We start from the raw sequence: 12707 nt of genomic DNA on the forward strand, positions 1-12707 counted from the left end.
AAAATTACAGAAATCCTGACGGATTGTTTCAAAGGCTCACTTTCTCAATACGGGCTGTGTTTTACTCCATGGATTGAGTGTTTTGATACTTTAACAGTATTTATATAGCACTTAAACCTGCTTTATAATAAAAAAAAGACATGAAAATCTCACTTTTACAATATGGGACCTTTAAAGTGGCATAAAAGAGAGAAACGTTACCGAAATCATCGATTGCGTTGACGTCAGCGTGGCAGTTTATGAGCTCCTCCACCATGCCCTCCACAGCCAGCCTGGCAGCCAAGATCAGGGGTGTAGTGCCGTCATGCATGCGGGCATCCAAGTCTGTGGCGCGGTTCCTTATCAGAATCTACAGAGACATACAATAAACGTGAATCCATTGACATAATAAAAATGTCATACTTCAGAGGTTGACTCAAATTCAAACCTCTGGTAATTCTGATCTAGCAAACATCTTATTCGACAGCTATACATTTCAGGGTTGCTACTATTGATTGACTGCGAACTGACTCATTTATCATTTTTCACATCAGAAAATAGTAAAAAAAAGAATGACTGAATGTTTTAGAAAATATCGACACACTTGAGTATCGCGATATTACAAAAGGTAGTGCTATGATGTTGGATGTCCCTTAAAGGGACTGTGATGAATGCAAATGTAGATTCCGCTCTTCTGATTGCATAAAAAGTAAACAGATTTTATGATATGGCGCTGTGTTCTTTATACTATGACAGTTTTCCTAAAATTAGATTTAAAAAAAATCTAAATATATCGCAATATGTTGAATGGTAACCCCTGTATCATGATACGTGTTGTGTTGCCAGATTCTTGCCAATACACAGCCCTAGATCTTAAACCCAAAGATATTCAATTAACAGAAATATAAAACAAAGAAAAGCAGCAAATCCTCACATTTGAGAATCTGGAAACAGCAAATGTTTGATGAATTGTGACTGACTGATAAAATAATGCTTTAACTATTCCACTTAGGAAATCAATGTGTCATATGAGGACCCACCTGGAACACCCCCTGGGCGTCAGCTGCCACCGCAGCGTGCAGCGGCGTCCTGCCCATGTTGTCCTGGACGTTGGCGTCGGCGCTGGCCTCCAGCAGGCGTTTGGCGGCGTCAGAGCGAGCGTAGCGGGCGGCCAGGTGAAGAGCGGTTTCACCTGTGCGGTCGGTCTGGTTGTGAAGGTTGGCGCCTTGGTAGATGAAGTCGTTGATCACGTTGGCGGAGGCGTCCTCCTCTTCCTCGCTGTTGCCTGTTTCTAAACCTCCACCGCTGCAGGATGCGATCATCAGCGGCGTGAATCCATCTGGACGGAGGAGGGAGAAGGAGAGGGTATATGAAAGAAGGTAACAGACTGCATGGTCAGCACAGCACAGGCCCAGGAACTGCTGCAGTACTTCAAAGCAGCAGGCGGATCAAAACAAAGCAACAAACAAATCGAATGTGGATTTGACACTTTTGGCTGAGTTGAATCATCGCAGCGCTCCGCTTTCGATAACGGATTCTGATCAAGGCCTCGGAACCGGAGAAGCTTCAGAAGGAGAGCGAAGCTAGGGGGATAGAGGCCGGGGCTCGCTAAAGCTCGGCTGCTGCTGCAAAAAAACCCAAGCATTAATATCTAGCTGTGAGAGGCAGCTCAGTCAGTCGACTTGAAGAGGTTTTCTCCTCTTCAAAAGGATAGCAAGCCCCAGATCTCACAGATTTTAGTCGATTCAAGCGCATCGATCCACAACGGGGGAAAAAAGTGTGCTCTCAAGTTGTTAACCCTGGTACTTTGATTTTTCATAGCTTTCCTTCAGGGAATTTGGCACTTACTACAAAATTGGGTTTTTGCATTTGATGCCTTCATTGGTTTTTGTAATGTGGAATAGAAAAAGGCCCATTACTGGTCAAATGATTAATCTGATCAGGAATCAGTGTTTTCCCCGAGGCGCCTGGCTTCCAGTCGGCTGCTTTGAAGAAGATCCTTTACCCTGAGGACACGGGGCTTTAGCTACTCCTACATGCCCGATTACACACACACACACACACACACACACACACTAGAAATGTGAAATGTTCGCTCAGAAAAGGCTTGAATCAATCCAGACACACACACACACACACACATGCATTCATGCACATACTAGAAAGCTGAAATGTTTGCTCAGAAAATGTGTGAATCAAGTCACACAAACACAAACACACTACTAAAAATGCTCGTGCTATAAAAAAATAAGCTTGTTGTGACCCCTTAAAACAAAGCAAACTAACCCGTCTAACAACTTATGACCTTTTGTGCACATAAGTTGGTAAGGAGTCAACTTAATTATTTGAATTATTGAAGAGATCCTATTCATTTTCTAGTCTCTTCTTATTTATTTATTTATTTATTTTTTATTTTGTCTAAGTGTTTTCTTCATTTTTTTGTGAGGTTACATTGTCATCTCATCATGTTTCTTATGTGTATTTTTCCTGTATAAAATAAATAAAAAATATATATATAAATATATCTTTTAAAAGTTGTGAGCAGTTCTACCAAAATGTTTTTTTTCTTTTTCAAATTGTTTCATTTGAAGCATTTTAAGAGGTCTGAAGAGAGGAAACTATCCAGTACTTCACAAGAAAAAAACAACAATAAGTCAAAAATAATATAATAGAGCTAATTTTGTGTAACATAAATCAATGTTGTTTCTTTCTTAAACCTTTAATCGTCTTGAATAGGACACAATTTCTTCTAAAAAGTGATTCCATACATATGTTCCCACACAATTAGAGCCAAGCTGACATATTAAATCATGACATTTTATCTTTAATAAGAACTGGGAATATGTATTGTCCTTTATAAAGACAGCCGAGTCATCCAGAATGAAAATGAACCAAAACAGGGCTGTAACTCATAATTATTTCGTTGTCGATTAATCTGTTGATCTTTTTCTCGATTAATCGATCAGTTGTTTGGTCTATAAAATGTCAGAAAATGCTGAAAAAAGTGTTTCTCAAAGCCCAAGATGACATCCACAAATGTCTTGTTTTTTCCTCAAGTCAAAGAGATTCAGTTTACTTTCATAAAAGAGTAAAGAAAGCAGAAAATATTCACATTTAAGAAGCTGGAATTAGAGAATTTGTACTCTTTTATTCATTAAAAAATTACTCAAACCGATTATCAAAATAGTTGGCGATTAATTTAATAGTTTACAGCTAACCGATTAATCGTTGCAGCTCTGAACCAAAATTAGTTCCACATCCACTGATTCAGTCTTCATGCGTTGGAACAGAACTCCCTCCAATTGTCTTATTAGTAAGTGTTAAGTCACCCACCTGGTCCCCGGACGTTGACATCCATGCAGTCGTTCTCAATCTCGCCCTGAGGGGGTGTGGGAGCGATGGAGGGGATGCGCAGGTCAGCGGCGTCCAGGTGCTGCTGCGTCCACTGGCGGTGGTCCGTCTGGTCGTCCACCTCCAGTATAGCCTGCTCGTCAAACTGCTAAAACGGGGACAGCAAGAGGTTAGGCAACTGAAACTGAGCATGAGGGTTTAAATCACATCACAATATAACAACTTAATTTTAACACAGATGACAAAATTACTCTAAAACTGTCTTCAGAAAATTTTTAAATGCACAATAAAGTCACTTTCCAATCCCACATATGGAATTTTAAAATTCAAGTTTTTGTAAGAAATTGTTGCTCTAGTTGAATAAAAAAAAAAAATCCAAAATCCTCCGCTGGTGTGTAATATTTCCGTTTCCTTACCCTGAAGCGTTTTGCATCCGAAGGCTCGTCTTCTCCCCATTCACTCTGGGGGTCATCCATGAGTGAAATGTCCGAGGTGTTTTTCAGTGGCCTGTGATGAAGCAGAAAACCCAGTTAAAATCCATGTTCTCAGCTGCTTCTATCCCATCTGAGCCTCTCACCATTAATGGTGCAGCAATGCCGAAAAACAAAAGCATTGATTAAATCCACACCCCACCCATCTGCCCCCAACAAGTCAATTAATGCGCACCTAAACCTGCGATATCATTATCATTAATGATCCGCGCAAAACCCCCCCTTCCCCAAATTTGACTGATGACCAGTTACACCCATTTTGACCATCAGAACTGGCCCTTCACCTGACCCGCAGAGAAACAGGCACCCGATGACACCGAGTGAATAAACGGAAACTTACTTTAATCCCACCGAATCCTCTCCGACAGGCTCGCGTCTCTTCTTCTTGCTGGTGTCTGTGGTCTTGAAGCCCTCGGGGAGCCAGAGGCGCCCGTGCTCATGGCGCCGCTTTCGGGCAGCCACCATCCCCACTCCGAGGAAGGCCAGCATCCCGATGCCGCCCAGGACCAAGTAGATTGGGTAGAGGTCCTGCGAAGTCTTGCCTTCCACACCGCCTGGCAGGAAAAGGGACGACATGGTCAAGACGGGGCCGGGGCGAACGGAACGTGGACCGACGCAGGATAGACCAGCACACCCAGGATCCGCCTGAGTGTTCTTTGGCTCTTCCTCGCCCCGTTGTTCCCACTCCAGAACGCACCGCAACCAGCAGCGAGTGCCAGAAACTGACTGACGATCCTCACCGTTTGTAAAGCTAGCTTCCACTATCTATTCAGTAATAATCAGAATTGCTAACCGCTTTTCATCAAAAAAGAAAAAAAAGGATGGGGCGTGATAAAAAAAAAAAAAGAAACACCAGCACCTCCTCTCTCCCTTTTCAACCCAGGGTACCAAGAGACAACTTTACCATTTCTTCTTTAAGAGAAAAAAAGGAGGGGGATTAATGAACTTCAAATTACTGCACGCGCTTTAAGCTGTAAAGACGAAGGATTTATTAGGATTTTCGAGATAACAAAGACTCCCAACTTCTAGCACACTCCCGATCAATTTTTCCCCTTCTCTTTTTTTTCCACTAACGATTTTGAAATGATAAACTCCCCCAACCTAAACCCTCAGAGATGCATTAAGTCCTGGTATTACATTCAGCGAGGTGAAGGTTGCAGCAGCCCCTCACACTGCGGGATGAAGTGTGTGTGCGTGCATGAGAGAGTGTGTTATCTGTGGACGTATATGTGTACATGTCTGTGAAAGGGAGAGAGACAGACTCGGAGATGTGAGTGTTATATTGTGTGAGTGGTAGGGGTGGGGGGGGGGGGGGGTTGGAGGAGTTGATTTGCAGCAATTAACCGTTTTGGAGCCTGAAGCCAGTGGATTTACACACACAGGGAAGGATTGATTGTTTAGGCCATGAGATTCACAATTGCATTTGTTCGCCGCTGCATAACAAATACACAATCAAAGAGCAGTAGGGTTAGGACCCGATCAGAGGGCGCGGCGGATACCTTCAGTTAGAGTGTGTGTGTGTGGAAGAGCACGTGTCTTATCCACTTGTAACATAATGTGTGGACAGTAGAGGAAGGCCTTAACCCATTAAAACTCTGCTATTCTGTCTTTCGGAGGTTGTAGCGGTCTTCAAGGTATTGGGAATATACTGATATCACGTGAAACTAGAAAAACCTAAAGAATCCATTGGTACCAACTATGTCATACTAGTTTGTCATGAACATCGCTAAATAACACTATGAAGTTACGCTAAATTTTGGTGGGGAAAAACCAGCATGGCGAATTTCAAAGGGGTCCCTTGACCTCTGACCTAAAGATCTGTGAATGAAAATGGGTTCTATGTGTACCCACGAGTCTCCCCTTTACAGACATGCCCACTTTATGATAATCACATGCAGTTTGGGGCAAAAAACATGCAGTTTCTTGCATGCTGTAGAAATGTGTTATTTTCACATATTCTAAAATGGTGTATTTGAATATTTCTGCATACTGGGGTCCATTAACAGTCTTAGAATTACATAAATTGGGTATCATTGTCAAGCTGAGACTCTTGTGGATCCAATGAGTCCAATTGTATTCATGTGCGATGACGTTAGTCCTCATAGTACCCATTTCACTTTTTTTGTACTCAGATTTTATACATATGGTTGTGTTCTTTATACTAGGACAGTTTTCCTAAAATTAGATTTGAAAAAAATCACAAGATATTGAATCGTTACCTCTGTATCATGATACGTATCGTATCGTATCGCCAGATTCTTGCCAATACGCAGCCCTGATATCCGATCTGGTATCGGTGCATCCCTAGGTATAATATGTATATACACGTTTTCTTTGATTCATGCAGCCTTGTATGGGATGTACTCACTATAAACAGCTTCAATGGTGTAGGGAACATCCAGCTTGCCGCTGGAGGCCAAAGCCCCGAGGAAGGCTGCAGCATCGTCGGTGCTCTGGAAACACTCGCTGGACTGCTGGAAGCACTGACGGTTGTCCACCTCCAGATGGACGACTGAACTATAGAGAGAAAAGACAGCACATACAGAGTCAAATGCCGGTCCATTGTGAAATCTTGTAAACTGAATCATTAAAAAGTGTATTACAGTTAAATAATGAAATTGAATATTCTTGCTCACCCCACTATCTGTAAGTGATCCAGCTCCCTCCTCGCTCTCCTGCTCCCATCCGCCACGTCAAACAGGCTCCTCTTCACCACACTCAGCACCTTGCCAGGAACCTCTGACCACGAATCCACCGAGCGCTTAATGTTGTACTTCTTCAGCTCGTGTTCGTTCCCGTAGTACGGGTATACCATCGTCTCGCCCTTGGCGTCCTTCCTGAATATCACGTTGGTGCGGAGGAGGCGGCTCAGCTCGCGCAGGAAGCCGAAGGAGTTGTTGAGGAGCTGCTCTGGGGTGATGTGGACCACCAGGACCAGCTGGCCCACGGCGAGCTTCTCGGGCATGTTGTTGGCGCAGTCCAAGCCGTCCCACTCGCACTCGGCGTTGTTGCAGCCCTGGTCGCAGTGGCCATCGGCGTAGTGGTCCTTGCAGTACTGGTCATACAGAGGACTGAAGGAAAAAGGTTAAGTTAGGGGTATGGCAATAGAAATTAATGAAATTCTAATTTGAATCTTGTCTGATTTATAGATTTGAACACTCACTTGCACTGTCCCTCCAGATTCTGGCAGTCAAACCCGTCGTAGAGACATCCAGCGTTGTCACACTGCGAATCGCACTTCCCATCGTTGAAGTACCGCCAGCACTGCAGTGCGGCCGAGCAGTTCTTCCACGGGTCGTCGAAGTTGAGCGAGCAGTCGCCGTTGTCCCAGCCGCACGCGTGGTTGTTACAGAGCACGTCGCAGTACTTGTTGTGCTTAGCCACCTCGCACAGCGAGATGTTGCAGGTGACGTCCACCTCCGACGGCGGCAGGATGTCGTGGCCGAATCCTCCCGGGAAGCTATAATCCAGGATGTGGCAGCGGAGGCCGTTGAAGTTCGTGGGGCAGACGCAGTGGTAGTACGGCGCCTCGGAGGTGTATTCACACGTGCCGCCATTGTAGCAGGGGTTGGAATTACAGGGGCTGTCGGTGGGATACTGGCACTCGGGCCCAGTGAACGCCGCGGTGCATAGACACTTGGGACTCTTGTTGCCGGAGATGCAGGTGCCTCCATTGCGGCAGTGGAGGCTGCCGCAGGCCTGGGCGTCATATTCACATGTGGAGCCAGTAAAGCCCTGGACAAGAAAAAAACAGTTGAATTAGGATTACAATTTTATTTGACCAAATACTCCAGAACTCAATATTTTAATAAAATCTTTTATGCATACCTCCTATGTGAGGATGTAGTTTGTGGTGCACGGGCATAAGTAAAATAATATAAAACTACTCTAATGACAAAACATCTTATTAAAAAATCATGAATAAAATATTTGCAATGTGTGAGGCTGGTTATGGTTTAGAGATCTTGTGTTTTTCCTTATGTTGGCTAGAACATTTTGTAAGTGAAGTTATACAAGTAATACTATTATTTTTTATTCTTATTGTTGTCATGATTATTATTACCGTTTTTCATTTTTTCTTGTTATTTTTTTATCATAATTATTGTTTTTTATTATGTATTTATTTATAATATATAATATTCATTTTATTATTCATTATTTATTTAAATTTTTTTATTGTGCATTTATTTATTTATTATTTGAAGAGTGTTCTTTTGTCTTTTGACATGTTTGTTTATATATTTATATGGAAAAGAAGCATGGAAATATGTTTTGCTACCTTGGAAAATGATGCTTCACAATAAAAACAATTAAACAACATAAAATATTTAAAAGATGTCAGTTAGGCCTCAGGGAATGAAAGAGTGACCTCAGTCTCTCATCCTCTGTATAGTTAAAGGATTAGAGTAAGGTTAGAGTAAGGGATCTAGATCTACAAAGATCTGTGTGTGTACGTGTGTGTGTGTGTGTGTGTGCGTGCGTGTGTGTGTGCGTGTGTATACAGGAGTGTGTAGGGACTCACAGGAGGACATTTGCAGATGAAGCCGTATGGGGTGTTACCGGCTACAGCGCAGGTTCCTCCATTGCGACACGGTTTTCCCTTACAGCCATCAAACACGGTGTCACAGCGTTGACCTACAGAGGAGTTCAGACACAAACATTGTTAATCTTAATGTGGTAATATTTTGTTTAAAGAGTATTTGGGCTGTCCTCAACCTAATAAATTCTTAGTTGACTAACACTTGATGAGTGGATTTAATCAACAGATCTATGAAAGTGAGTTTCTCCATAAAGAATTACACAAAAGCACCACTTTAAATCTTGTGTTTACGAGAGATGTGCTCATTAAGTTTCTTGGAAATAAGTCATTCAGCATGAAAAAAGTAAAAAAAACGACTATTCGATTAAAGAAATCTTAGTGGGCTAAGACCAAAACGACAGATTAGTCGACTAAGAGGGGCAGCCCTAAAAAATGTCCTCATATTTTCCACCAAGATTTCAGTTTAGGGCGGCAACTTTTAATTATTTATTTATCTGTTGACTATATTCTCGATTAATTGTTTGGACCAATAAAATGAAATTCAATCTACTATCACATAAAACAAAGAAAAGCAGCAAAATTCTCACATTTAAGAAGCTGGAAACAAAGAATATTTGGTATTACTGTAAGCGATTAGTCAATTATTACTCAGAAATGGACTGAGAAGCCTATTTCTCCCTCTTCCCTTCTCTAAACTGACTCTAAATGTCTGACAAGCTTCCCCTCTGAGCGGCTGCGTACCTGTGTATCCTGTGCGACAGTCGCAGCGGTAGTTATTGGTGAGCTGGATGCAGCTGTGCGTGCCCCGCGGGTCACAGGGGTTGGACAGACACTCATTGACGTCTCCCTCGCAGCGCTCCCCTACGTATCCTGCAGAGCAGATGCAGTGGTAGCCTCCGACTCGGTCCACGCACTTCCCTTTGTTGAAACACTTGGGCTCGTTGGTGACGGGGTCGGTGAACGGGTTGCAGTCGTCGATGTTGATCTCACAGTGCACACCTGAGGGAGGGGAATCAAGTAATGTCAGCTTTCAGTAGTTCAGAAAAAGGGAAAATTGTACTCCTTCATGTTTTTTCAACATTCCTTATCATACAGGTAATTCCTACATATCCCAGAATGACATTCAACAACCCTGAAAACATTTAAGAGGGCTCCATGCATAACTGCCTGATCTAAAGCCACAGAAACAAAACAATAGTGGAGGAAAAAAACTGCCTCATAATTTTCTTAAAAATGAAAAACATCTCATGTCTGCATTGCATTATGGTCCATTGAGGGTAAAGTCAATGGGAAAACTCACATCTCTGCCTCTTATATGATTCTTTCTCTCTGTGTGATTGCAGTCTGATGGTGTAGCAAAGTAAGTGCTCGTCATTTTTGCTTTTAATAAAAAAAATATTATAAAAAATGTATAATATTATAATAAATCTATAATACAATAATTCAGGTGAAAATTGGATTTGTAAAATTACAGTTGTAGGGCAAACACTGCATTTACTTTAGGGCTGCAACTAACGATTATTTTCATTGTCGTTTAATCTGTTGATTATTTTCTTGATTAATTGATTATTTGTTTGAGATATTTGAAGATATTCAGTTTACTGTCATAGAGGAGTGAAGAAACCAGAAAATACTCCCATTTAAGAAGCTGGATTCAGAGAATTTTGACTTTTTCTCCTAAAAAATTATTAAAACAATTAATTGATTATCAGAATAGTTGGCGATTAATTTAATAGTTGACAACTAATCGATTAACCATTTAATAATTGCAGCTCTACTTCACTTTCACACTGTTCACCTTCATAGTAAGAGAACCTCTTCTACTGTAAACTGCAGCGATCAGTGTCTACTTACAGGGGCAACTTTTGGATAGAAAGACATAAAATCCAGGTGAAATTTGGTGAAATTTAGGCTGCAACCTAAAAAGATCAATTGTGTTAATGCGTTAAAAAATTAGTGGTGTTAAAACAACTTTGTGTTAACACTTTAACAACTTTGTGTTAACACATTATTATCTCAAACAACCCAAAACAAATATGTTAAAAAAAACTGAAAAAAGGTCTATTTTAAGGTGGATTTTCCCTTAACTATATTATTTATTTATTACTTAGTTTCTTCCTCTGTCTCCAACAACATGTTGCATTTTTTTTTTGGATACACCTGACTCCGCTGGCTCTTTGGGCTGACCTACAACACACACTCCCTTCATGTGTGAGAGAAAAATCAATGGCGTATTTGACAAGTGAGAGGGAAGGATGGAGGCAAGACGGGAGGAGGAGTTTGGCAGACATGCCCTGGATGCTGTTAAGCCCTAATTAATGAAGCGTGGAGACGAGGAGGGGAGAGGACGGAGAGGAAGAGCGGTGTGGAGGAGTGTGCGTGGGGTCCGCTGACCTTGGGTTCCCCGGGGACAGGAGCATTTGTAGGTATTGATCAGGTCAATGCAGGTGCCCCCGTTCTGGCACGGCTGGGAGAAACATTCATTGATCTCGTCGGAGCAGTTGGTCCCCACGTATCCTGGCAGGCACTGAGAGAGAAGAAGAAGAAGAAGAAAAAGAGGAAGACAGAGGGAGAAGAGAGAGGAAAGTTTAATCAATGACATGAAACAAAGATGGTTTTTGTTTACCTGGCTGTTTTCTGGCCTCCATCCTGCCAAGGCCAGCAGATCCTTTATTCCAGAGGAGATTAACAAAGCAAGCTGTTTGTCTTCTATTTATAACCAGGCCTCTTCATTAGGACCGCCTAGTGTTGTTTCAGCTGTACACCCAGGCATTTTAACTAATTCATCATACAAAACTGAGGTTTGAGATAAACCAATATGATTGATTTGATTTAACCAAAACAATGTTCATTTTGTCAGCTATTTTAGATTTAGTAAATTATTATTATTATTATTGTAAAAAACAATAAACAAACTATATGCATAGTTTTCTTCAGTGCTTTTACCTTGCAGGTGTATCCACCTAAAAAGTCGGTACAGGTGGCTCCGTTCTGGCAGGGGTTTGGAGTGCACTCGTCCACCTGCTCCTCACAGTAACTTCCTGTATATCCCACCTGGCAGTGGCAGTAGTGAACGTTTCCTGCGTCCAGACACTGACCCGAGTTACGACACAGATGGACGACGTCGACTCCTACGCAGAGAGAGGATGAAGATGGTGGGTTTTTCGTTTTCACCAACACACTAATTCACACTCAATATTGTGATTTTAATACGCAAAAAAAGAACACCTTTGGCCAAACCCTGGTGCCATCTCCCATCTTACCTCTCTGCTTGGCTGCCACCTCACAGGAGACGCTTGGGACGTCGCAGTAGAGTCCCCTCCAGCCCGTCTCACACTCGCAACTATACGTAGTGCCGGTCTGCCAGCAGGTCCCTCCGTTCTTACAGGGTGACGAGTCGCACCAGCGAACCAAATTCTGAACGGTGCAAACACACAGTCTCTACTCAGTAATTTACTTTTACCAATATAAATACCCCAGTTTTGATTCGGTGATTTGCAGGTCAAAAGAAGTATATAAGTCTAAGTTAAAATGATTATACGCACAGACGCAGTTTGTGTTGGTTCAGGGGGCTCACTGAACCCCCTAGTTGCTCTAGCCAAAAATGCATATAGGGATTTAAATATCATAATCTATATTTTTTTTTTATAATAACACAGAACTTTTCATACAAATTCATCCCAGTTTTTACCTAGACATCTTTTGACCTGCAAATCACCAAATCAAAGTTTACTGGAATACTTAATAACACTTGATATGAGAAGTGACTGAAGTAAAACCTTAAAGACAAACAGGCTAACATCTCCATCCTCCTACCTGGCAGTTCAGTCCTACGTATCCGTGTGGACAGGTGCACTTGTAGGTGCCGTAGCTGTCCTGGCAGGTGCCGCCGTTCAGGCACGGTTTGGAGTCGCACTCGTTGATGTCGTGCTGGCAGTAGCTCCCAGTGAAGCCCGGCGGGCATAAACACGTGTAGGTGTTGATGCCGTCCATGCAGCTTCCGCCGTTGAAGCAGGAGCTGCAAAAAAAAAAAAAAAGATAAGAATGTTGTAAATGAGTTGTAAAGTATTCAGCAGCTTTTTAGGAAGAAGAGAGCAAATCAATACAACTCTCATTACCTGAAGCTGCAGGCTAATTCACATCTGATTTGTTCACATAAAGTTAACAAAGAACATGCCCTACTTCAGTGATTCTCAAAGGGGGGGGGGCGGCAAAATAATTTGTGTTGAATTATAAAATTGTGCTGCATCATTAAAAAGCATGTATCTACAAATGGGGGCACCAATTTGCGGCAATAAAACAAGTATTTTGTGTCCATTACTCCGACCCACGTTAGCTTTGGGCCA

The 12707-nt window shown here is 42.2% G+C and overlaps 1 protein-coding gene across 2 annotated transcripts in view; it reads right to left on the minus strand.

The window, feature by feature from the left end:
• The window catches only part of LOC119493069 (neurogenic locus notch homolog protein 1-like), a 50181-nt gene that overhangs the window by 3711 nt on the left and 33763 nt on the right, over positions 1-12707 (minus strand). The window contains exons 19-32 of one of the 2 annotated variants that reach the window (XM_037778085.1): positions 12178-12379; positions 11625-11778; positions 11308-11492; positions 10756-10888; positions 9103-9360; positions 8344-8456; positions 6985-7556; positions 6458-6892; positions 6190-6338; positions 4162-4375; positions 3747-3837; positions 3313-3475; positions 1020-1318; positions 202-349 (exon numbers count right to left, since the gene is read on the minus strand). In XM_037778085.1, coding sequence (XP_037634013.1) covers positions 202-349; positions 1020-1318; positions 3313-3475; positions 3747-3837; positions 4162-4375; positions 6190-6338; positions 6458-6892; positions 6985-7556; positions 8344-8456; positions 9103-9360; positions 10756-10888; positions 11308-11492; positions 11625-11778; positions 12178-12379 — 3116 coding nt within the window. Of the gene's footprint in view, positions 1-201; positions 350-1019; positions 1319-3312; positions 3479-3746; positions 3838-4161; positions 4376-6189; positions 6339-6457; positions 6893-6984; positions 7557-8343; positions 8457-9102; positions 9361-10755; positions 10889-11307; positions 11493-11624; positions 11779-12177; positions 12380-12707 lie in introns of both variants that reach the window. The other variant, XM_037778084.1, reaches the window with a different exon arrangement.

Source organism: Sebastes umbrosus, chromosome 8 (genome assembly GCF_015220745.1).
Source record: "Sebastes umbrosus isolate fSebUmb1 chromosome 8, fSebUmb1.pri, whole genome shotgun sequence".
In the NCBI taxonomy this organism is placed as follows: Eukaryota; Metazoa; Chordata; class Actinopteri; order Perciformes; family Sebastidae; genus Sebastes; species Sebastes umbrosus.